We start from the raw sequence: 27670 nt of genomic DNA, 5'->3' as shown, positions 1-27670 counted from the left end.
GCAAACAGAGGTTTTACACGAATATGGAATCTGTAACGGAGAGTCCAAGTGCTGGAGAAGATCCTACAAGCAATCTTAATCTCTTGTACATAATCAGTGAGCTTGCTATCGCAGTGTTAGCAGCTGGTGGAAACGGACTTGTTTGTGTTGCAGTGTTACGGACCAGACAGCTTAGAACAGTCACAAACTTCTTCCTCGTATCTCTGGCAGTGGCGGACGTATTTGTCGGGCTGGTAGCTATTCCTTGTGCTATCTTGACCGACCAAGGTCTTCCAAGAAACCAATTTTTGCTTTGCCTTTTCATGCTTTCTTCGATCATCACATTCACACAGAGCTCAATATTCAGTCTCCTGGCTGTGGCTATTGAGAGATACGTTGCCATCTTTAACCCCCTTCGTTATCAGGTCGGTAAGTAGTTGAGCTGTCTCTATTGATGTTTTTTTTATTTATAATGATGGCAATCACAAAATACGTGCCATTGCGAGCATCGCTGATTTGCTTTAAACATTCTTCAGTGGAATAGTAATCATAGCCATGAGCACATAATGGCAAAAAAGTTTCATGCAAATTATTTTATTCATTTTCATAAAAAGTGAAACATTTATCAGCATTTATGTTTAAAGATTACCAGTCAGTAATTTAGACTTGACTTGACCACCACAGGATGAAGATCTCCCTCAACATGGTCCATTCTGTTCTATTCGATGCAATTTGAGGCTATTTCACTCCAGTAATAGTTTTTAGTCTCCTACTGGTTTCACCGTCCATCTGTCAGTCCCACCTGTGGTTTTTCAGACCTTTTCCCCACACTCTTCAACATATTCAACTGAAACTTGGGATATGGCTTTATTATGACAAGTTACAGAACAAGTTCGAGTTTCAGGGCATTTCACCAATTTTTCAGTTTTGCCCATTCTGGACTTAGAAAATATCACATCGGTAGGGGACATGTATTGCAAAGCAATTCTCGCTCTTGTTATTTAATCTCTTCATCTTTTTTTTTTTTTTTTGGTCTACCTCTTTTTTCTAGCGGCTTCTACAATTTGCCAGTTTGTAATTATTCTTGTACACTCCTAGTGCTAGCCTGGTGTTGGCTTAGCAGTTAGGGTGCCGGCTTGGGATCCTAGGATCCCGGGTTCGAATCCCGGTTGATCGCTAAATTAACACCAGGGGGGTTGACTCAGCCTGTCATCCTTCTGAGGTCGGCAAATTGAGTACCAGCTTGCTGGGATGAATGATCCCGGTGTGTACCCCGATTTAGAATAGGTACACCGTATCCCTGCGCATTGTAAGAGGCGACTAAGGGTTGGGGCCAGGAAGGGCACCCAGCCATAAAAACATTGCCTCAAACAGGGAACCATGATTGTCATGGGGCCCGCAAGGCTAACCCCTGCTCTAGCGGGGAAAATGGCCTTAAAACGATCATTCATTCATTCAATTCATATATTTATATTCATTCATTCACACTCCTAGTGCTATGTTTTCAGACCAAGTACGTTTCAGTTTTTTGTTTTCTTCTTTTGAAAAGTAATTTCACTAAGGAATTTTGTTTTCTGTCCGATACATAAGTTGCTCTTTTTGTCCCTTTTGATTACAAGACAACATATTGCCATGGCTCTTTGCATAGTGATCATGTTTTGCTCTATCATCATCGTTAGAGATCATGTTTCACGGCCATATGTCATTGCTGTGAGAACACATTGCCGATTGTAAACATTCCTTTTCAGACAAAAGAGCAGTTTGCTTTTCATTACAATTTGTTTTAATTTCCCAAATGTTTCCCATCCTTCTCTAGTATGTCTCGTCACTTCTTCAAAGTGATCGTAACCATTCGCACGAGTTGGCCCAAGTAGATTTAATTGCCGTTTTCTTCTATTTTGCAATGATCAATTGGAATCTTTTGTTTTTACATAATGGTTCAGAATTGTTTGAAATCAAATCTGAAAATGGTAGATGGCTTCATCTTTTTTGATCGGTTTATTCCAATTTATCTGTAAGAACACTCTTGTGGGCAGTGATCAATTTTGGTGATGTTGTGTCTCCTTGTCTGACACCATTTTCGATCTTGATGTTGCCACTAATCCACCATTGCATACCACCATTAATATACGATGCATCTAGAGTTGACATTTAGGTGATGCAGAGCTTGCACGATCGCATTTGTTTCCACAATGTCGAAGACTTTTTCATAATCAATGAATGCAAGACACAAGGCAGTTTATATTCTCTTGATTTTTACAGAAGTTGATTTATTGAATGAAAGTCATCTATTGTTGCATATCCGTTTCGAGAACCTGCTTGCTATGGTTGGTTATTCATTATCCAGTTCAATCCTGAGTCTGTTATTGAATATTTTTGTGATCGATTTATATGTGCTCAAGAGAAGGCTAATTGGACAGTACATCCATTGCTCCAATGCATCTCCTTTTTGTGGATCAGTACCTGCTTAGTTCTTCCAAGTTATAGAAAAAAATTCCAACCTTTGAAGCACTTTGCAAATCGTTTTTCTAATTTACTATGGACCAGTTCACAATCATCTTAGATGGCATCTATACTAATTTCATCTTCTCCAGGGGCCTTACCTTTTTTCAAGCTTTTTGATGTTAAAAACGGGATCTCATCATATTGGATAACTTGTTTTTGGTCATATTGGATAACATGTTCTTGCAACTACATTTTCCTTTCTTTGCAACTTATGGGCCTGGCAATTTCAACACCTCCGTTACTTTGTTTGTATTCAAAACATGGTTTTATTCATTCAAACTGTTGGAAGCTGGTGTTGAGCTCAATTTGGAATTCTCTTCTGTTTTGATGGTCTGAATGTATCAATTATTATTGATTTTTTTTCTTTTTTCTTTAGGTTGAGTACGTGCTTGCACCTTATCAGTCGATGGACAATGCCCATATTGAAACAGCTTAGCACAGTCGCATCTGTTGCTAAAATCTTGTAGTTGACAAAATTGAAATCTATATAAGTTTTAGTGGTTCCATTTAGACTTGCATTGTTTTTGTTAAGGTGTTCATGATGTACAAGTCTTTTTCATTGCAAATTCCAATAACCCGCTTCCTCTCATTTATTTTGCAAATTCCAAACTCCAAACGGCTTCTTCATATATTTTTTTCTCCCCACTTATGCATTGAAATCACCATAATAATTGTGTATTGCGTTGAGTTGAAAGATATAAATTCTACATTTCATCAATTCATCATTATCATGAATCATTGGACATTTCAATTATTTCAAAATGGTACTTGTTCATCAATTCAAGAATTATGTTCAAGAATTACGAATTAGTTGTGCAATTCTATGAGAAATATTGTTGTAATATACATTTCCAAGCAATTTAAATACTATGCAAATGAAAGCGATATTTGGGGAAGAATTTTTTTATTTCTCAGAAACAAGCATTGCTGGGAAGATGATTTTCAATTGGATAGTACAGAGAGCACTTTGTTACCATACTCTAGCAGGTGTATCTGGCGTTTCCCAGTGCTGTTCTAATCCTGTTGGCATTTTGAAGAAATATATATATATATTTTTGTGGGTGCCAAAACACCTCCCTACACCTACTAAGGAATGGGCTCGGGGATCTTTTAATATTACCTTTCACATAGTTACAACGGCAGTTTATTACCAGTTACAAAGGCTTACACGACCGGTCAAAAGTTTTAGAACACCTCAATTTTTCCAGTTTATTGAAATTTACGCAGTTTAATGTTTCAATGTACTCTGAAATTACGCATAGAACAAATAAACAATTGGAGATAAAAAAAAAATCATAGAATCATTTTGTTTAACAAAATTTAATTTAAATTTTTGACTCGGCAAAGTAGCCACCTTTTGCAGATATAACCGCCGAACACACTCGTGGCATTCTTTCTACAATGGAAATCAAATATTGTTTGGGAAGTTCTTCCCAACACTGTTGCAGAAGTTCCCACAAATGTGTTGCACTTGTAGGTTGCTTTGCTTTCATCCTTCTGTCCAGTTCATCCCAAACCAGCTCGATGGGGATTAGGTCTGGAGACTGTGCTGGCCATTCCATGATTTGAAGCCTACCGTCTAATTCTTTGCCCCAAAGGTAGTTTTGACATAGCCTGGAGGTGTGTTTAGGGTCATCATCTTGCTGTAGGATGAACCCCTGACCAACTAGGCATATACCAGAGGGTATTGCATGGCACTGCAAAATGCTGTGGTAGCCCTTTTGGTTCAGGGTGCCAGTCACTCTGTGCAAGTCGCCGACTGGATCCAGCAAAAGAGCCCCAGACCATCATGCTTCCTCCTCCACATTTGACAGTTGGTGGCACACACTGAGGAACCATCCTTTCGCCTACTCAACGGCATACAAATTTCAAATTTTGATTCATCGGTCCATAAGACCTTCTTCTAGTCTTCAGTCGTCCACTGGCAGTGCTTCATGGCCCAGGCAAGCCTCTTTTTCTTATTTTGCCATCTTAGCAATGGTTTTCTTACTGCCACTCGACCTGTCAAACCTGCAGCTCGAAGTCTTCTCTTCACAGTTGAAACTGAGACTTGCTTACTTCGACCAGTGTTAAGCTGTGCTTGAAGCTGTTGTTCTGTGAGCCGATTCTGTTGTGAGCCGATTAAATCTCAGAAACTTGTCTTCTGATTCTGTTGTGGCTTTGGGTCTGCCAGACCTCTTCCTGTCAGAGTTTCCTCCAGTTTCCAAGTGCCTTTTGATGGTGTAGGAAATTGTACTCACTGACACCTTGGCTTTCTTTGCAATTTCTCGAAAGGAAAGACCTACACTTTTAAGGGTTATAATGGTCTGTCTGTCTTCCTTTGTTAATTGCTTTTTTCTCACCATTATGATAGCAATGTACTACTTCCTGCAGTGCAATATTGTCCAAATAATGCTTCAGAGGGTGTAATAACAGTCTGTTCCAATACTGCTTTTATACAGACAGGGGGTTTGTAATCAAGTAATCAGCAGAGGTTGGTACACCTGTAGGAATTGTTTACATCAACTTTCAAGGCTTAATTTACTTACATTGCTGCAGAACAGCTGTAAGTTGTTAACCCATTACTTGTTCCCTGAAGAAGGCCTTTTTTTACAATATAACTGTGCAATTTACATTATTTCCCCGTTTTTACTAACCGACTTTTTTTTTTTTTCTACCTTGAGCAGTTTACTGCTTACCTTTGTACCATTTCAGGTTATTCACTGGACTTGAATTGCTTAAATTTAATTGCTTTTGCTTAAAAAAAAAAAAACTGGAAAAATTCAGGTGTTCTAAAACTTTTGACCGGTGGTATCGGTTTGACAGTCATTAACAAAGAAAATCCAACAATTTTTTTTAGAAAAATTTTGAAATGTATTATTTTATTTTTTTGGCCTAAAATACTCCCGTGTACCCCGCGACAACCGGTGTACCCGGCGACAACACTGCGTGAAAAATGGCAACACACACACAGACGTCTCTCTTATAGTATAGATAAGTGAATATTGAATACCACATACCTTGTTAATTGCAATCGTTTTGAATAATTACTCTACAAATGAAGATTAAATAAATACTAAGATTCGCAAAAAAATTTTTTAATATGTCCTGAGAATTATAATTTAAAAAACCAAGTCAAAATATTAATTTTATTTGCATTTTAAAGACTTCAGTTATGGCCACGCTGTTCTCATCCCCACATCCCCTTTTCCCCCAATGAAACGAAGTGGAGAGTCTGATTTTTTTCAACGAGTAATACCCACTCCTTTCAGCAGGCGTCATTGATTAGACCACTTGCACTCATCTCCTTGTACAAGTGAAAATCGCAAATTATCTCCCGATTCTCACTGGAGGATGGAGAGGGAGTGAGCAGGAATTATTTTGTGTCGAACATGACATGACCCGGGGTTCCCCAAGCACATATGCCATATTTGGTGGAGATTGACCCAGAAGTTGTTTTTTTCCCATGATTTTCAGACATGCTCACAGATGCATACTGTACATACATGCATGCATACATACATACATACATAGAATTGCCTTACTTTATATCATGGAATGTGGTATTGGTATATGGCAGGCATGATGGGTGGAATGGCTTGATCCTGCGTCGAAGGTCGTTGTTACAACTTATTATTGACATTGTATCAACATGGTCACAAACTTCACCACGACCAACAACAGTCACGTTTGGTAGTTGGGTGCAGCGAAATCATGTCTTTATGCAATGTGAAGATGGCACTTCCAGTATTTTCCATGAAGTTCACAGTAGTGGACAACGATGGAACAATCTTACAATTGGATACTATTCCCATGGCCAGATGGTATTATTTTGTTTTTGTATACCAAGTCGAGGCTCCTATAAGAGCCAACACATAGAACATATAATAAAGGGAGCTGGAGACAAGAGGAGAGAAAGAGGGAAGCACAACAACAGTAGAGAACAGGGACATCAGGATATCTGTGGAAGGGAGAGGGCTGGGGCAGGGTACAAGGAATAAACAAATGGACACCACTGGAACTTTCAGGAATGAAAACAGAATTTGAAAAAGGTGGATTTGGGTGTATTTTTTTTGGGGGGGGGGGGGGGGGGGGAGGGTAACGACAAACTAACGTCCCCCTGCCTGGCTGCATATAATCAGGGTAACTGCGCTTGCAAGCTCCCATACCCAGCTAACTTCTGCAAAACAAAAAAAGCCTTGTAAAAAAAAAATATATATATATATACATTGGGAGCAATTTAGATAATGCAGGTGCAGGTGTGCAGGAGTGTGCAGGAGTGTTGGCCATCCATCCCATCTGGATGAAATGGGGTAAGAAACGAATCAGCACGAAATAGGAATAGCACACCAATTCCCCATAATTGTGGCACGTTTTTCTCACGACTAAAATACGAAAACCTCCTTCGTTACAAAAACAAAGATTCCCCTACACATACGGAAGTCTCACCCATGCTCATCTTTCCACCCCCCTCCCCCACCCCCATACAGGCAATCATGACACCACACAATGCCATCATCATCATTGTGATCACCTGGGTGATCTCACTCGTCATTGGGCTGGTACCCGCCTTGGGTTGGAACAAGGGACCTCCACAAAGTGGACTTTGCTTATTTGTACCAATCATCGACATGTCGTACATGGTGTACTTCAACTTCTTCGGCTGTGTGCTTTTCCCGCTGCTCATAATGTTCGCAATCTATGCGCGCATATTTGCACAGGTTCGATGGCAACTGCGTCGGATTGCAACCGAACGACATGGCAATGCAGAGGTGAGTCTACAAATCACAAAAATACTTCCTGATTGGATACTGCTGGGCATTGTAAAAACATAGTAACAAACAGAAGATAATTTTGTTGGAGTGACAAAAAGGAAGAATATAATTTTATTCTTGGGAAAAATGCCAGGGGCATAGAAAAGGCCCCTTAAATATGGTATGTGCCATGTGGCAAAGTATAGAAAAGAATGGACATTAAAAAAAATCTCCTGTGCATGCTGGACTACCCTTGTGTTCTCAGGAGGAACCAATTAATGCTCTAGAAAAGTTCATTTTATAGAACCACACCCATTGCTGACAGGTATATATAAAATCAAGCACACAGGCATGCAATCTCTATAGACAAACAATGGCAGTCGAATGGGCCGTACTGAAGAGCTCAGTGACTTTCAACATGGCACCGGCATAAGATGCCACCTTTCCAACAAGGCAGTTTTTTTTTTTTTTTTTTTTTTTTTTGTATACAACATCGAGGCTCGTGAAAGAGCGAACATTAATCACACAGAAAGACAAACAGACACACAAAACAAATAACATCGGGAGCGGTAGACAAGATGGGGAGAGAGGGGGAAGGACACAAACACAACATTTGAGAGCAGGGACCGAGAGACATGGAGACATCGAGAGAACTGTGGGAGGGAGAGGGCTTTGGGGGGAGGCATGGGAAGGGGGGGGGGGGGGGTGGGAGAGGTATAAAACATATGGACACTGCCAAGACTTCCAGGAAAGAAGTTGGAATTTCAAACAAGGTGGATCTGGGGTGAATTAGTGGGGGTAGAAAAGATCAAGGTTTTGGATGGGGGAAGATAAGAGATGGTGGTGAACAGCTGTTTTGAAGACCTGGAGGGAGGAGTGTGATTGAAGTGAGTGTGGGAGTTTGTTCCAGAGGCGGGAGAAAAGAGGAATGAAAGAGTGAAGGTGAGCAGAGAGCCGAGATTTCGGCAGTTTAACCATCAGAGGGTGGCTGGCAGATCTTGTGCGACCTGTAGGAATATTTGGGGGACAGAGCACAGAGAGAGCTGGGGGAGCAAGGCCGGAGAGGAGTCGGTAGAAGACAGAAAGACCACCTACCTGCCTGCGGTGAGTGAGTGAAAGGCCCTCAGAGATAGCTTCATCGTGGGAGATTCCAATGATTCTGAAAGCTTTGGATTCAACAGCGTGAAGCCGAGCCAGGTGTGAGGCAGGAGCACCAGCCCATAGGGGAGAACAGTATTCCATTGAGCTGCGGATGAAAGCCTTGTATGTGGTGAGGAGCTCAGGTGTGCCTAGGAAGGACTTCGCACGACGGAGGATGCCCAGTCGGCGACTGGCTTTGGAGGCCAGCTTGGAAATGTGGTTTTCCCAAGAAAGATCATGGCAGATGGTGAGACCCAAAAGCTTGAGCGACAGAACTTCTTGGAGAGGATTGTTGAGAAAGTAGATGGGAGGGTTGTCCAGTCGATCTTTTCGGAGAGACATAGTAAGAGTGTGAGATTTGTCAGGATTGAAAGACATGTTCCACATGTTTGACCAGTCTGTGATTTTGTCCAGGTCTTCAGAGAGTGAGGAGGCTGCAGACTGCCGATCTGAGGGAAGAGGAATGGAGCGGCAGAGAGTGGAGTCATCAGCAAAGAGATACAGAGGATTTTCCAGAGTCGGAGAGATCATTGATAAAGACCAGAAAAAGCACAGGGCCCAGCACACTGCCTTGGGGAACTCCAGCCTGAACGGGAAGGGGAGATGAGAGAAATCCATTCAGGGCCACACGTTGACTACGACCAGAGAGGAAGTCCGCAAGCCATGCATGGAGATTTCCATGGATACCATAGGAGGAGAGTTTGGTGAGCAGAGCTGGGTGCCAGACCGTATCGAAGGCACGTGATATGTCAAGGGAGACAGCTCTGATTTCCTGTTTGGCATTGAGGACCTCCATCCATTGTTGAGACAGCAGAAGCAGCATGTCCAGAGTAGAGTGACCTGGTCTGAAACCAAATTGATGATCAGAGATCAAGCCATTGGAGAAGAGGAAAGATTTCATATCCGAAGCAATGATGGATTCCATGACTTTGCTGATAATTGGGAGCAGGCTGATTGGTCTGTAGTTGCAAGGATCTGTTTTTGCACCTTTTTTGTGTAAAGCGGTAATGTTAGCTGATTTCCAGGATGCTGGCAGATGACCTTGAGCAAAGGATAGGGTGAAAAGAACAGAGAGAGGGTGAGATAGAGCGGCAGAGCAGGATTTTAGGACCCGTGGGCTGATGCCATCTGGTCCAGTTGCAGAATCAGAGTCGAGGTTTGACAAAAACTCCTCCACCTTGTCAGGAGAGAAGGTCACAGAGTCCAGGAGCAGTTTGGTTCGACTGGGAAAGGTGGGAACAGAGAGAGATGGGTTTGGGACTAAGGATTTTGAGGCAAACACAGAGTTGAGGCATTCGGCTTTGTCACGTGCGATGTCAACTGTGTGGCCATTTGAGGTAAGGGAGGGGATGGAGGGGGAACAAACACCAGAAACGGATTTGACCAGACGCCACCAGGATTTGGAGGAAGGAGACAGGTTTGAGAGTTCATTCTTGAGTGAGGAGAGATAGTGCTTCCTGGCACTCCTGAGGGTAGACACACACTTGTTCCGAGCTTGGTGGAAGGAACTGAGATTTCCTTCAGTTGGATTAGCCTTCCAAGAGGCAAAGGCAAGTTGTTTCAGGGCAACTGCCTCACCACAAGATTCAGTGTACCATGGACGGGAGGAAGGGTAAGACAACTGAAGGCGAGATGGGATAAATCTGTGCATGAGAGAGATCAGTTTGCTTTGGAAGAATTCCCAGGAAGAATTGATGTCAGAGGCAGTGGAGATGGGAGACCAATCCAGACGATTGATGGCTGCTTGAAGACCGTCCCAGTCGGCCTGAGTGAAATGCCAGACTCGTCGACGCTGAGGAGGCTCTCTGAGAATGGCCAGAGAGATGTCCACTTTGACAAGCACATGATCAGAAGAACCGATTGGAGCAGAAGAAGAGCAGCAGACATTAGCAGGGAAGTTAGTCATAACCAAGTCTAGAAGAGAAGATACTCCATTGGCTGAGATCCGGGTCGGGAAATTGACAGATTGTGTCAATCCCAGTGAGTCACAGAAGTCCTTTGCTGAGGTGCCATGACTGGTGAGAGAGGAACCCACACCCAACCAGGTGGCATGATGACAATTGAAGTCACCACATATGAGGAAGAGAGAGTTGGGATGAGTGGATAGAAGTTGGTCCATGTTGTCAGACAGTGAAATGTAGATGGAGTCATCCCTGTTTGGGGGACGGTACAGAACACATATGAACAAAAGGTGGGAGCGGAGAGGAAGCCGTAGCCAGAGGTACTCCTGGGGGTGAGGAGGAGAGAGGGCAGTGCAAGGAGAGTGAGGAAGAGAGTTTTTGATAAAGATAGCCACCCCACCACCAGGCCGAGGCTCAGGTCTATCATACCGGAGGAGGGAGTAACCAGGAAGAGATATTAAGGAATCAGAGACATCTTGAAGGAGGAAAGTCTCTGTTAAGCAGATCAAGTCTGGATTGTCAGAAGCAACCTGTATGGAGAGATCAGTCAGGTTTGAGCGAAGGCCCCGGATGTTTGAGGTCCATACCGTTAATGAAGAGAGAGGGGGAGCATCGGGTACAGGACAGGGGAGGGGAGGAGTAGGGTAAGATGAAGGATGAGAGGGGGAGGTAGGGAGAGCAGTTGTTAGTGTGTCAGCGATTGCAGAAGAGTTCCAAGAAAGGGAAGGATGAGGAGGATGAAAGGTTTGAAGGTGAAGGGATGAGGCACAGAGAGGGGTTGTTTGAGGGGGGGCAGAGGAAAGAAGAAGGTTGGGGGGGGTGGAGGTATGAGATAGAAGGGAGACGAAGTGGGGAGGAGGCAGCTTTGAGGAGGAGGGGGGAGGAGGGAGAATTGGAGAGGAATGGTATGGGGGGAGATTTGAATGGGAGGGGTTGGGGGGGAGTTTTGAAGGGGAGGAGTGAGGGGGGAGTTTAGGAGGGGAAGGGCAAGGGGGGAGTTTAGGAGGGGAAGGGCAAGGGGCGAGTTCAGGAGTGGAAGGGCAAGGGGGGAGTTTAGGAGTGGAGGGGTAGGGGGGAGTTTAAGAGTGGCGGGGCAAGGGGGGAGTTTAGGAGTGTAGGTGCAAGGGGAGGGATTTGGATGGGAGGGGCAAGAGGGGAGTTTAGAAAGTGGATGATTAAGGAAAGACGAACATTGAAAACAAATTGGGTTTGTTGTGATTTTCAAGTTAGCAATCCGGTTCAGAATGATGGAGGAGGGATGGAATTAATGTGAATTTAGACCATGTAGTGAGGGAGACGTATAAGATATTGAATTTCTTTTTTTTGAGGTGGAATGAGTTGGAGAGGAAATTGAGAAAAGCCTTTTAAATAGGAAGAAAAACAGCGTGTTGTAAAATACCACTGAGTAAAACACTGAAGGGGAAAGGTTATACATATTTAAATAATATTTAAACAGAACCGTGAACAATCTTTTGTGCACAAAATACCAACGGGGGGAGAGCCGAGAGGGACCACCACGAGTCACGTGAAGGGCAAACGGTGGATGGCAAGAAGTTAATGGGGGCGGGGCGAACAGCACACCTGGACAGAAAATACAGGATGAGTCAACAGTACACGTGGAGAAAGGAAAATAAATGTTTTTGTTTTTTTTTGTTTTTTTGGTTTTTGGGGGTTGGGGGGGGGGGGGAGGTGGGGATTTAGAACGTTAGACAGAGTATTATGTTCGGGGTAGAAGGGAAAAAAACTAAGAGCCAAGCAAAACACGATTAAGATAACAAACACCAACGGGGGTACAACTACAAGGCCGCACATGAGGAGCAGAACACGATTAAATAATTACAAGTTACAGGAAATTCAAACCAAAAGTAACTATAATCAAAACAATAACGCATGGACGATAAAATAACGAGTTGAAATTTGACAATCTATCTGGGGAAATGGGGGAGAAACACGTGGTCGAAGAACGAACGAACGAACGAATAAGAATGAATAAACGAATGAGAACAGAGAAGGAAATGTTTTTTTTTTGGATTTTTTTGAGTTGTGATTTACACAAGGAAGAGGGCTATGGGGTGAAAAGATTGGGAAAACAGAGAACGAAAGTTATTGGATCACAAAAACACGGACCGCTGGGAGAAAAACAAAGCCTCAAGGTTGTACAGTGTTCACTGTACAACTACAAGGCCTCAAAACACGACCCGAATTAACACGATTTTCAATACAGGTATGAAAGATTTGCACCGAAAATCTTCGTCGGGAGACAATATATACACCATAAAATAAATAGTTATAACGAAAATACAAATGGGAACAATTACTTAACTTCGATTTCGATGGATAGCATGGAGAGCTGAGAATAAACGAACCCTCGCCAGCAAGACCGGAAACGGAAGTCAAAACGGAGTCAGTTCATCAAATTTCTGCCCTGGTAGTGCTGCCCCGGTCAACTGCAAGTGCTGTTATTGTGAAGTGGAAACGTCTAGGAGTAACAACAGCTCAGCCGTGAAGTGGTAGGCCACACAAGCTCACAGAATGGGACTGGGGGTGCTGAAGCGCGGTGTGCGTAAAAATCGTCTGTCCGAGGTTGCAACACTCACTACCGAGTTCCAAACTGCCTCTGGAAGCAATGTCAACACAACAACTGTACATCGGGAGCTTCAGGAAATGAGTTTCCATGGCCCAGCAGCCGCACACAACCCTTAGATCACCATGAGCAATGCCAAGCATCGGCTGGAGTGGTGTAAAGCTCGCTGCCATTGGACTCTGGAGCAGTGGAAACGCGTTCTCTGGAGTGATGAATCATACTTCACCATTTGGCAGTCCCACGGACGAATCTGGGTTTGACGGATGCCAGAAGAACGCTACCTGCCAGAATGCAAAGTGCCAACTGTAAAGTTTGGTGGAGGAAGAATAATGATCTGGGGCTGATTTTCAGAGTTCGGGCTAGGCCCTTATTTCCAGTGAAGGGAAATCCTAATGCTACAGCATACAATGACATTCTAGACGATTATGTGCTTCCAACTTTGTGGCAACAGTTTGGTGAAGGCCCTTCCTGTTTCAGCATGACAATGCCCCCGTGCACAAAGTGAGGTCCATACAGAAATGGTTTGTCGAGATCGGTGTGGAAGAACTTGACTGGCCTGCACAGAGCCCTGACATCAACCCCATCGAACACCTTTGGGATGAATTAGAATGCCGACTGGAAGCCAAGCCTAATTGCCCAACATCAGTGCCCGACCTCACTAATGCTCTTGTAGCTGAATGGAAGCAAATGCCCGCAGCAATGTTCCAACATCTAGTGCAAAGCATTCCCAGAAGAGTGGAGGCTGTTATCGCAGAAAAGGGGGGACCAACTCAATATTAATGCCCCTGATTTTGGAATGAGATGTTCGATGTTCTGGTGTCCAGATACTTTTGGTCATGCAGTGCATGTTTATTAATATATATGTATATATATATATCTATATATATATATATATATATATATATATATATAATATATATATATATATATATATATATATATATATATATATATATCTATCTATATATAACTGTAAGAAATAGTAGAAACTCCAAAGTACGAGCAGGGCGTCTCATTTGTATTGAATATATAATCGTTAGATTAAATAAGACGCGGACGTAGCTTCAGGACGTCGATCTTTAATTGTCGACCAAGCTTTCGACCAAAAAAGGTCTTCTTCTGAGTCTACAAAAACAGCAGGCATGTATATCAGTCAAGCGTGTATGGTGATATCTGTGTGAGATGTGCGACGTGTGTAGAAAATGCATACAGAAGGAAGAGCCACGCCAAAGCTCACTCACCAGCCCCAAGTTCAACGGAAGTGACCGTTTCCGTTACGGTCACTTCCGTTAGAGTGCACGTGCATATACAAATATAGAGATATACATACATAAACACACAAGCAAATATTCATATCCCATTTATATTCATATAATATATTTATATATTTATATAAATGACATATAAAGGAAAACTGAATGAATGAATGAATGATGAATGAATGAATGAATGAATGGGTTACGGTTAACAATTTGATTGGGTGATGTGGGAACATGCTTTAGTCATCAAAATTTATGCCATGAGGGACTTTTGTCCGAAGTTTGTGTATCCAAAAGGACTCACGTTTCAGAATCGTGGTGTGTGATCGATTTGTGATTGATTCAATGGCAGAGATCTGAATGTCATTTATAGAGTGATCCGGTTGATTAAATTGTATCGTGTAAGGCAGAGATTTGCCCTGACTGGTGTGGAAGTTATTGATTTCTGACCGGGTGTTATTAAATCGTGTGTAGAGTGTATTTTCAGTTTTTCCAACATATTGTTTGGTGCACTTTTGGCAAGTGATTAGGTATATGACCCATGTAGATTTGCAGTTCATATAGGAGGTGATGGGGAATTTTGTCCAGTGCTAGAACTACAGAATTTGTTTCCTTCTAGTAAATGTTTGTGAATAATGCATTTGTTTGCTGTGCATTTATAGAAGCCAGGGATCCTAGTTTCTTTGTTGTGGGGCTGTGGGTGCTTTGCTTTTACCAAGAGGTCCCTGAGTGTCCGACCTAACGATTAATCTAACGATTATCTATCTATATATATCTATATATATATCTATATATATATATAGATATATATATATCTATATATATATATATCTATATATATATCTATATATATATATATCTATATATATATATATATCTATATATATATCTATATATATCTATATATGCTCCCGGCTGCATCCAGGGGATTCCATATAATGAGTGGATACCAGAGGTAATGTGCCATGTGGCAGATGGCACTTATCGCTCCCATTAAGGTACAGCATAGCTGGATGGGATACCTTAATGGCGGTTCACCACTGATGGTATGAAATTGCAAAGTGACTGATATATATATCTATATATATATATATATATATATATATATATATATATATATATACATACATATATATATATATACATACATACATATATATATATATATATATATATATATATATATATATATATATATATATAATATATATATATATATATATACATACTATAGATATATATATATATATACATATATATATATATACATATTATATATATATATATATCTATATATATATATATATATATATATATATATATATATATAGATATATATATCAGTCACTTTGCAATTTCATACCATCAGTGGTGAACCGCCATTAAGGTATCCCATCCAGCTATGCTGTACCTTAATGGGAGCGATAAGTGCCATCTGCCACATGGCACATTACCTCTGGTATCCACTCATTATATGGAATCCCCTGGATGCAGCCGGGAGCAAACCAATCCAAATATATGTGCAGTTCTCCAGCTTTCAATGAGCGCAAGTAATGACGTCACTGCTATGTACATACGCTCTGCCTGTCAAGCTCTCAAGAGAACCCTCTGACAGAGCAGAATTTTGATCTTAGTTCAGATACTGTTCAGATACTCACTGCGTTGCCCTGATGAGCCCCAAAAGGGCGAAACCAGGTCGGTAACTGTGAGTTTTACATACACTTATGACAGTATCTGAACTAAGATCAAAATTCTGCTCTGTCAGAGGGTTCTCTTGAGAGCTTGACAGGCAGAGCGTATGTACATGGCAGTGACGTCATTACTTGCGCTCATTGAAAGCTGGAGAACTGCACATATATTTGGATATATATATATATATATATATATATATATATATATATATATATATATATATATATATATATACATACATATATATACATATATACAGTGATCCCTCGTTTATCGCGGGGGTTACGTTCCAGAACCCCCCCGCGATAGACGAAAATCCGCGAAGTAGCGACCATATTTTTATTTTATTATTTATATATATTTTAAAGCTTTATGACCCTCCCCACACTCTTATTAACCTTACCCATACTCTTATAAACACTTCCTATACTCTTAAACACTTTTTACACTCTTAAACATACGTAATTTTAACAACATATAAAATTCTAATGGGTACTCACGATTGAAGATACTGTAGCGACCCATGGGTTCCCCAAGCAAGACCAGCATCAGAATCTCCTTGCTCCAGCCGGTGACGTCACCGGCGGGGATCCCCGGTGCCAGAGTGGCTGGTCACGTGACCGCCAAAGCGTGCCGCGCGTGCGGGTATAATCAGCTACACCTGTTGATCACGTGACCGCCGAAGCACGCCACGCTTGAGAGGCGTGGCTTTCGGTTTCTGGTTGTGCTTTATAATGCAGCCCGATAAACGGGCTTTTCAGTGTTCCCGAGTTGGTTTTGAGAATAAATATCTTCTCGGACGAGTTTGTGTCTTGCCCGTCATTTCGTCCGTATCAAGCAAGAGCCCCGGCTCTTCAATACTACAACTTGCGTGATGAAGATGATGATGAATTAGCTGTGCAGTACTGATGACGATGAAGGTGATGACGATGACGAATGTACTGCACAGCCAGAAAGAGCATTACAGTTACCCATTACGTGGGTAACTAGCGCAAGTGGAAGCTGCCGCATCTGCGTTTTCCATACGCACGACTCTTTGTCTCTTTGTCTACTCTTCTACTGTACACTATGTACAGTATTTTATTTCTTGTAATATGTTTTAATTACTGTATTTTTCTTATTTTTTTACGTTTTTAAATTTTTTAGGCTAGTAAATGCTTATTTTACCACAAAAATATTTAAAATAATAGTATATAAAAATACATTTATACCGCAAAATCCCGCGATATAGCGAAAAATCCGCGATATAATTTTACATATACTAGCGAGAAAAACCCGCGATGTACCGAAGCCGCGAAAAGTGAACCGCGATATAGCGAGGGATGACTGTATATATATATATATGTAATGGCACAATACTCGCTATCAAAAGTGGGACACGAGGGTTGCAAAATAAATACTTCCATTTAGTGTTCTTGTAATTTTTACTTAACAGATGGATGTGTCCTCAATCAGAAAAAAAGCCCAAGAAGATAATGCAATGTTCATACTGTTCATGAAATGGCCTCAATCATGAAAAAGCTGCTTTTTTTTACGTAAGTTACATGGTGTCCACTTTCCCTCTATATCTCCCTGAAACAACACATTTGCAGGGGTTGTTAATGATTGTTAATAATGTTAAGAGTGCCTCATGATAATATACCTATGAATGCCGAGAAAATATAAAACTGCTTAATTTTATCACAAATACATCAAGTGGACACCGTAACTTACGTAGTATGGTGTATCAAAGGTCTCTGCTAAACTACATTGCTGCACTTTCAAAGCACCCTTTATTTACAAATATGTCAACCACACACACACACACACAGACAAATGTAACTGAGCTCATTAACATCAATTTTATTTGGCAAACCATAGACATATTAACACTTGCGTCTACGTAAGTTACAATAATGACGGTGGACACCAAAAGTCACAAGTTCAAGCAAACAACAGTTTATTGAACATGTCAACTTATTTACATGAAAGTTTCAAACACGAGATGTGCTGTACTGTACATCGTCTTTTTTTTTTGGGGGGGGGGGGGGGGGGAATTGAAGAAAACAGTGAAAAAGAACAGTTTCGTTTCTTGTTTACCTGGACAATTGTCATTTTGAGAGCATGTATTGCCTCGCCTGCAAACTGCAAGAATTTCCTGCATCTTGGACTTTCAATAATGCCATGCTGTTTCAGTCTCTGTTTTCTTCTTGGAGTGGTCTTGATTATAAGTTGTGAGAGGACTGCCGCGTACTGATCTCCACTTTTTGGCATCCCTTTCTTAGCACGGTACACTGCTTTGCGTAGGGCCTCTTTGGAGCACGAAGGCTGTGTTTGATCCGGTGTTTTATTTGTAGTGGCACTGTTGGATTTCTGCAATCGTTCCTTCTTCTCCTGATAGAGCTGCCTACGTCTTTCATTTGATCTTCTTCTTGCTTGTGCCGTTTGTTTTCCCCTCTGCTTGGTTTTCTGCTGTCTCCAGATTTCTCGCTGGCGTTCTTTCCTAAAACGCGTTTTGGGTGTGTACTTGTTTGTGGTTGCATGACTTCCATCCAACTCCAGCTTCTTTTTAGCACGATACCGCTGGACTCGCAACCGTGTTTTCTCCCTGTATTGTGCTTGCTTTTCTTCACTCAGACTAATTAGGTGCAACTTTACCCGCAAACTTTCCGTTTGTTTGAAGTCTGCATAGCGTTGTGGATTAACTTTCATATTTCTTCTCCAATCTCTTTGACGCTCTGCTTTACTCTTTTTCGCTTTCACTGATTTCACGTCTGGTGCTGTTGGCTGCGATTCTTTTGGTTGCTTTAGTCTCAGTCTCAGGTGGTAACGCCTTTCCTCCATTCTGTAAAAACCAAAATTATAAGTAATCATCATTCAAACGCATCATCATTCATTCAAATCATCAAATGCGTTTCATATTTCAGCGTTCGTTCGGAACTGGCGGCTGCTTCAGGCATCTATCTGATTGGATGATGAGTGATAGGCATTCCACCACCCCACGAGGCTTGAAAACCCGTCTTTTGCTTTCGCGGTGTGAAAGCCTAAGGGGGTTCTACGTACGTTACAAAGTGGACACGGATATTATCTTCGGCGAAAGTTTTAAATTTTCATCCCCAAGGTCAGGGTTTCAGAACTTGTGTGAATACTAAGGAAAAGTATTCAATGCAAGAAGTGTTCATCACATAGTCAGTATTCTACAGATAGTTAGGAATTGTTATAATTGATTAACCAAACTGTGAAACTTCAGTGGACACGGAGGTAACGTACGTTCCCGGTAACAGTCTGATCGATTTATTGATTACGTAACCACCTTTCCGGAAGTGATTGTTTGTGGATATATTTCTTTCATCCACAACCAAACTAGGGTCAAAATGTAAACAAAGACAATATCCTGTACATATGTTATTTTTCATTTTCAACAATACTTGTCACGTGATGTCCCATTTTTGGATGCCATTTTGGGCTAATGTTCGCAATAAAAATAGTGAATAAAACACACAATACACACATCAAAGTTTTTTTATTTCTTTCTTTTATATCTTTGTACATATACACATATCATATAACAAGGATACTTTCATGGTATGACTACTTTGCAAGCCAGAAGAATGAATAAACTGCAGACACAAAAGTTAGTGAATATTGTGCCATTACATATATATATATATATATATATATATATATATATATATACCAGTAGAAGCCGAGAAACGAATTTTCAGTCCCCATGTTAAAGTTGCAGAAAAATAAACCATCTGAAATAAAGGGAGGGGCCCTTTGCGCTTCCCTTCGATTAAATATTCAAGACGACATAAAAGACTTCAAAACGTAAGAAGTAAAAAAAGATTCAACCCACATGGGACTCGAACCTACACTCCCCAGCTTGGGAGTCCAATGCCTTATCCATTAGGCCATTAACCCAGCACATTAGATTTGGGTAATAACATTTTGAAGAGTTATAAAGTGTGTGTGTGTGTGTGTGTGTGTGTGTGTGTGTGTGTGTGTGTGTGTGTGTGTGTGTGTGTGTGTGTGTGTGTGTGTGTGTGTGTGTGTGTGTGTGTGTGTGTATATATATATATATATATTTTTTTTTTGAGGAGGAGATGATGAGGAGGAGAGTGTCGCTGAAGCTGAAGGGAAAGGTGTATGCTGCATGTGTGAGAAGTGTTATGATTTATGGGAGCGAGACATGGGTAATGAACGTAGAGCAGCAACGAAGGCTGGAAAGGGTGGAAATGCGAATGGTTCGATGGATGTGCGGAGTATCGTTGCGAGAGAGGAAGACAAATGATGAATTGCGAAAGATGATGGTAATATTGCCTGTGATTGATGCTGTGAAGAGGAACAGGCTGAGATGGTTTGGTCATGTGTTGAGGAAGGATGAAAGTGACTGGTTGAGAAGAGTGATGGAAATTGATGTAGAAGGAAGTAGTAGAGGACGGGGAAGACCGAGAAAGACTTGGCTAAAGATGGTGGAAGAAGAAATGCGGGCAAGGGGGTTAACAAGGAGAGATGCAGAAAATAGGGCAAAATGGAGAAGATTGTCATGGGGACCGCAAGGCTAACCCCCGCTCTAGCAGGGAAAATGGCCTTAAAATGCATGTTGTTGTTGTTGTTATATACACAAAGAATTAAGTTAAGCACCCCCCCCGTTTTTTTACAACCTCGCACATTACAAGTTTGTTGTCGTCAAAACAGTGTAATATACCCATGATATTGCTATATTTTCTGGAGAAGTGATATTATGGTCACATAAAAACATAACAATCATGCCGTTTTCAATATGTTATTCTGAATAATTTAAGGTGAAATTTTTTGGGAATTTTAGGCATATTTTCACCTCAATTTAAGTATGGAGCTATAGGTCCATCACGGACAGTGTGGATGACGTTTATGTTTTCTAACGTACAGTCATTGTTCTGAGAAGACCTCTAGCGATCTTTGCGTCAATAACGTGTGTAGGACCCACGTGATCGGATCACTGACTCAGCCCTACGCCTCATAGACCCTGTAAGCCGTCGTATGCGTTGCTGTAGCAGGTTGTTCCATTCCCGATGTAATGCACGTTCCAATTCATCCAGATTGGCTATTGGAGGGACCATCTTCGCAATTTGTCGTCCCAACATGTCCCAAACGTGCTCGAGGGGGTTCAACCTGCCACAGCAACGCATACGACGGCTTACAGGGTCTATGAGACGTAGGGCTGAGTCAGTGATCCGATCACGTGGGTCCTACACACGTTATTGACGCAAAGATCGCTAGAGGTCTTCTCAGAACAATGACTGTACGTTAGAAAACATAAACGTCATCCACACTGTCCGTGATGGACCTATAGCTCCATACTTAAATTGTGGTGAAAATATGCCTAAAATTCCCAAAAAATTTCACCTTAAATTATTCAGAATAAAATATTGAAAACGGCATGATTGTTATGTTTTTATGTGACCATAATATCACTTCTCCAGAAAATATAGCAATATCATGGGTATATTACACTGTTTTGACGACAACAAACTTGTAATGTGCGAGGTTGTAAAAAAACGGGGGGGGGGTGCTTAACTTAATTCTTTGTGTATATATACTAGGGCATGCCCGTACTATATATAAGCTAGGACGTGCCCGTACGTGGGTGCCCGTTCCTTGCCAAAAAAAAAAAAAAAAAAAAATTTGTGTAGGGGTGTGTGTGTGTAAACATCCTAGGGCGTGCCCGTACGTGGGTGCAAAAAAACATGCGTGCAAACAACAACAACAAAAAAAAACTTTGAAACCACGTGGCAGTAACGACCACAGAACCCCCCCCCCCCCTCTATTTACATGAATGGTTTGGTCCATTCGCAACGACCACAGAACCCCCCCCCCTCTATTTACATGCAATGGTTTGGTCCATTCGCAACGCCAAAGCGAACGGCGAACGGCTAAATCGCCATAGCTCGGTAAGTACTTGTCCGATTAATATGAAACCTTGAAAAGGCACATCCTCGGGTCCCCAGCAATATACCTGGCAAGTTTAAAGTATATCGGACCCGTGGTTGTCGAGAAACAGCGGTCACAGACAAACATACACACATACACACATACACACAGAGATTAATGGAATTATAGATAGATATAGACTTCCGTTGAACTTGGGGCCGACTCAGAAGAAGACCTTCGTTGGTCGAAAGCTTGTCGACAATTAAAGATCGACGTCCTGAAGCTACGCCCGCGTCTTATTTAATCTGACGATATATATATATATATATATATATATATATATATATATATATATATATATATATATATATATATATATATATATATATATATATATATATATATATATATATACATACATATACATATACATATATACATATATATATACATATACATATATATATATATATACATATATATATATATATACATATACATATATATATACATATATATATACATATACATATATATATACATATACATATACATATACATATATATATACATATACATATACATATATATATACATATACATATACACATATATATATATATATATATATATATATATATATATATATATATATATATATATATATATATATATATCCCGCTTGGAGTTTGCAAAAAAGCACCGAAAGGACTCTCAGACTTTGAGTAACAAGATTCTGTGGGCTTTCATGTGTGTTTCACTGAGGAGAGGCTTCCGTATGGCCACTCTGCCATAAAGCCCAGAAGGTGGAGTGATGCAGTGATGGTTGTCCTTCTGGAAGTTTCTCCCATCTCCACACAGGATCTCTGGAGCTCAGCAAGAGTGACCATCGGGTTCTTGGTCACCTCTCTTACCAAGGCCCTTCTCCCCCGATTGCTCAGTTTGGCCGGGCGGCCAGCTCAAGGAAGAGTCCTGGTTGTTCCAAACTTCTTCCATTTAAAAATTATGGAGGCCACTGTGCTCTTGGGAACCTTCAATGCAGCAGAGATTTTTTTGTAGGCTTCCCCAGATCTGTGCCTCAACACAATCCTGTCTCTGAGCTCTGCAGGCAGTTCCTTCGACCTCATGGCTTGGTTTTTGCTCTGATATGCATCGTCAGCTGTGAGACCTTATATAGACAGGCGTGTGCCTTTCCAAATCATGTCCAATCAATTGAATTTACCACAGGTGGACTCCAATCAAGGTGTAGAAACATCTCAAAGGTGATCAAGAGAAATTGGAGGCACCTCAGCTAAATTTCAAGTGTCATAGCAAAGGGTCTGAATACTTATGTCAATGTGATATTTCACTTTTCTATTTTTAATAAATTTGCAAAACTTTCTAAAATCCTGTTTTCTCTTTGTCATTATGGGGTATTGAGTGAAGATCGATGAGGGAAAAAATGAATTTAAACGATTTCAGCATAAGGCTGCAACATAACAAAATGTGAAAAAAGTGAAGGGGTCTGAATACTTTCTGAATGCATTGTATATAACATGATATTTAAAAAAGTTATGGAAGAGTTATGACTAAACTAGGTGGATGAGTTGGTTCGGTGAGAAGAACAAGCGATTAGATTTTGATTCAAGTTCGAATCGAGATCCGGCCTATCATTGGGATACAAAACAAACTGTTCAGCCTGGCGGAGGTATGCGCTCCACCGAGTGCCGTTCTAGTTTGCTGTGCTAGTTTATGTATATATATTTATATATATATTGCGCTTTTTATTTTTTGACAGATGCGCTTTTTATTGTGAGGCAGTTGCAGGAGAAGTACATGGAGAAGAGGAAGAAGTTGTTTCTTGGGTTTGTTGATCTGGAGAAAGCATTCGATAGGGTTCCACGTGAAGTAGTGACATGGGCATTGAGGAAGTTAGGAGTGGAGGAATGGTTGATCAGAGTCGTGATGGCAATGTACAAAAGAGCGCGCACAGCTGTAAGGACGAAGGACGGGAACAGTGGTGAGTTTGAGGTGAAGGTGAGAGTGCATCAGGGGTCGGTGCTAAGTCCACTACTATTTGTAGCTGTGATGGAGGTGCTGGCTCAGAACGTAAAGGAGGGTTTACCGTGGGAGTTGTTGTATGCAGATGATATGGTGTTGATTGTAGAAAGTATGGATGGTCTGAAGGAGAAGATGAACAAGTGGAAGGAATGTATGGAGACAAAAGGTCTGAAGGTGAATATCGGAAAAACGAAGGTGATGGCAAGTGGTAAAGCATGTGGTGAGGTGGAAAGAACTGGGAAGTGGCCGTGTGCTGTGTGCAGGAAGGGTGTCGGAGTGAATTCCATTCAATGTACAATGTGCGCTGAGTGGGTTCATCAAAAATGTAGTGGTTTGAGAGGGTCATTAACCAGTGTGGCAGCTACATTAAAGTGTAAGGTGTGCACAGAGGGAGCTGCAGATGGAGGAAATGTTGAGTTGGATCTTGGAGATGGCGTGAAGCTGGAAGGTGTGAAAACATTTTGCTACCTCGGAGACATGCGAAATGGAGAAGGTGGATCAGACTCAGCAACGGTTGCTAGAGTGAGATGTGCATGGAAGAAGTTTCGGGAACTGAGTGGCGTACTGACGAGGAGGGGAATGTCGTTGAAGCTGAAGGGAAAGGTGTATGCTGCATGTGTGAGAAGTGTTATGATTTATGGGAGCGAGACATGGGTAATGAACGTAGAGCAGCAACGAAGGCTGGAAAGGGTGGAAATGCGAATGGTTCGGTGGATTGAGAGAGAGGAAGACAAATGATGAATTGCGAAAGATGATGGGAATAGAGCCTGTGATGGAAGCTGTGAAGAGAAACAGGTTGAGATGGTTTGGTCATGTGTTGAGGAAGGATGAAAGTGACTGGTTGAGAAGTGATGGAAATGAATGTAGAAGGAAGTAGAGGACGGGGAAGACCGAGAAAGACTTGGCTGAAGATGGTCGAAGAAGAAATGCGGGCAAGGGGGTTAACAAGGGGAGATGCAGAAAATAGGGTAAAAATGGAGAAGATTGTAATGGGGACCGCAAGGCTAACCCCCGCTCTTGCAGGGAAAATGGCCTTAAAATGGCTGTTGTGTTGTTGCTGTATTTATATATACTAGGGCATTGCCCGTACTATATCTATATCTAAAATTATATCCCCCCCCCTCTATTTACATGCAATGGTTTGGTCCAAAGCGAACGGCTTCCGGAGTTTGGTAAAGAAATCGCCATCGCGTGCACAAACGCGCAGGAAAGCGAATGAATCGCAAATTCGTTTTTATTAGTTGTAAAACATAGTTTAACGCCAACATAGTTTGCAAACGTGAAATAAATGAATACGCTCTCAAATGTGCCATCCGAGGCAGAGTGTGCCCGCCACGTTCGGCACACGCGATCGTTCGCTGCTCTCTGATTGGTTGAATCGTTTTTTGGACATAGCTCGGTAAGTAATTGTCCGATTAATATGAAACCTTGAAAAGGCACATCCTCGGGTCCCCAGCAATATACCTGGCAAGTTAAAAGTATATCGGACCCGTGGTTGTCGAGAAACAGCGGTCACAGACAAACGTACAGACAGAGATTACTGGAATTATAGATAGATATTTAATTTTAAAGCAAAAACCATGGCACTTCGGTGGAATTTGTTTTGAAAGCCATTAACTAGTGATGGCCAACTAGTGATGGCCATTATTTTGAAAGCCATTATTGGCCGATGTATATTCCAAGTTTCAGCCAGTTTCAATGTATAGCCCTTGAGATATGAGCGCCAACACATTTTGGGCGGGCGGGTGGACGGACACGAACGTGATTGAGGGGTTTTTTGGGGGGGTTTTTGTATACAAGATCGAGGCTTGTGAAAGAGCTGACATTAATCACACAAAAAGTCAAACCGACACATAAAACACAAAATAAGGGGAGCGATAGACAAGATGGGGAGAGAGGGGGAAGGACACAAACACAACATTTGAGAGTAGGGACATCGAGAGAACTGTGGGAGGGAGAGGGCTTGGGGGGAGGTGGGAGAGGTATAAAACATATGGACACTGACTGCAAGGACTTCCAGGAAAGAAGTTGGAATTTCAAAAAAGTGGATCTGGGGTGAATTAGCGGGGGTAGAAAAGATCAAGGTTTTGGATGGGAGAAGATAATAGTCAGGTTCACTATGTTAACAAATATAATTTCGTTCAAAATTTTGGGAGATTAGCAAACCTGTACATTTTTGGAATCATCAGAGCATGCAGAATCCGAAAATCAATGTTGACATTTGCACAGACACATATTTTGGATTTTCAAAATGGCCGCCATAAAATACATATTTTGCGCTATCTCGGCTTCTCGTCAACCTAGAAAGTTAATTAAATATGCTAATCCTGTTTTCTGGGTCAAGGAATCCAATAAAGGCCTCAAAATAGTGCTCAGGATTATAGAAAAGCAACAAACAAAGGTAATTGAAAACCATTGTCTTTATATTTGTGATATAACTGTATTGCATAACACATGATATTGCAAGTCCTTTGAAGTTATAGGTATGGGTTTATAAAGCAAGAAAGCAGCCTTCTTAGTATCAGATTGAACCATAAGTCCTATGCACAGGATCTACGAGGTCTATACCGTTCAGGAATATGCTTTTACAGATCTTCATCACTTTTCTGAGTGTCATTTTCGCAAAGGTGTCTACGCAAATGCCAACATTAATTTTTGGATTCCTCATGCTCTGAATATTCCAAAAATGTATAGTTTTGCTAATCTCCAAAATTTTTGAATGAAAAAACTTAGTGAACCTGACTATAAGAGATGGTGGTGAACAGCTGTTTTAAAGACCTGGAGGGAGGAGTGGGATTGAAGGGAGTGGGGGAGTTTGTTCCAGAGGCGGGAGATAAGGGGAATGAAAGAGTGAAGGTGAGCAGAGAGCCTAGATTTTGGCAGTTTAACCATAAGAGGGTTGTTGGCAGATCTTGTGCGACCTGGAGGAATATTTGGGGAATATTTAGGAAATAAAACTCAAGAATGTGGAAACAGACGTTGATGAAATTTGTAACACTAGGGCATGCCCGTACTATATATATATCTAAAATTATATCCCCCCCCTCTATTTACATGAAATGGTTTGGTCCATTCGCAAAGCCAAAGCGAACGGCTTGCGAGTACGGTGACAATCCCCCCCCTCTATTTACATGAAATGGTTTGGTCCAAAGCGAACGGCTTGCGGAGTTTGGTAAAGAAATCGCCATAGCTCGGTAACTACTTGTCCGATTAATATGAAACCTTGAAAAGGCACATCCTCGGGTCCCCAGCAATATACCTGGCAAGTTTCAAGTATATCGGACCCGTGGTTGTCGAGAAACAGCGGTCACAGACAAACGACAAACACACAGACATACAGAGATTACTGGAATTATAGATAGATATTACCTCAACGTGCAAAGCATTTAATTCTGAAATTTACAGCCGATTTCATCCACTAGAAGCCGGGAAACGAATTTTCAGTCCCCATGTTAAAGCTGCATACAGAGAAACGATCCCTTATAGAAAGGGAGGGCGCTTTGCATCTCCCTTTGATTTGAATTTTGTATTTGCAGGAGCATCAGGAGAAGGCCATGTCAAAAGATGTGAAGACAGCAATCTCCCTCTTCCTCGTTCTTTTCCTCTTCACAGTGTGCTGGGTGCCCCTGCATATCATCAACTGTTTAATTCTCCTTTGCCCAATTTGCCAAATCCCCCTGCCAATCCTCTCGACAGCAATCATTCTCTCACATGCAAACTCTGCTGTGAACCCAATTTTTTATGCACTACGCATGCGCTCGTTTCGCCAAGCTTTCGTTAACATCTTACTAGGTGGAAGACGATCCAAGAAGACTCGGATCTTCCCAACTTCCGGCAGTTCCGCCAACAGAGCGACAAACTAGTGAGATTAAGTTTGGATGTCACAGCTGTCAGTCATGCAACCGTACAGCCTTATAATTACAGCTCTCATCCTCCAAATTA

At 41.5% G+C, this 27670-nt stretch overlaps 2 protein-coding genes across 2 annotated transcripts in view; one reads left to right on the top strand and one right to left on the bottom strand.

Annotated features, from left to right (window-relative positions):
• PARP1 (poly(ADP-ribose) polymerase 1) overlaps nt 1-27670 on the bottom strand; it is a 90822-nt gene that overhangs the window by 53978 nt on the left and 9174 nt on the right. The gene's annotated exons all lie outside the window — the stretch shown is intronic.
• On the top strand, nt 24-27591 carry LOC137428048 (adenosine receptor A2a-like). The gene is made up of 4 exons (XM_068117988.2): nt 24-404; nt 6954-7235; nt 12261-12275; nt 27277-27591. Exons 1-4 carry the CDS (start codon nt 24-26, stop codon nt 27589-27591), a joined length of 993 nt encoding a protein of 330 aa, XP_067974089.2.

This window comes from Myxine glutinosa, chromosome 5 (genome assembly GCF_964187855.1).
Source record: "Myxine glutinosa chromosome 5, kmMyxGlut1.1, whole genome shotgun sequence".
In the NCBI taxonomy this organism is placed as follows: domain Eukaryota; kingdom Metazoa; phylum Chordata; class Myxini; order Myxiniformes; family Myxinidae; genus Myxine; species Myxine glutinosa.
The sequence above is the reverse complement of the archived record's forward strand: the minus strand, read 5'-3'. Positions and strand labels throughout refer to the sequence as shown.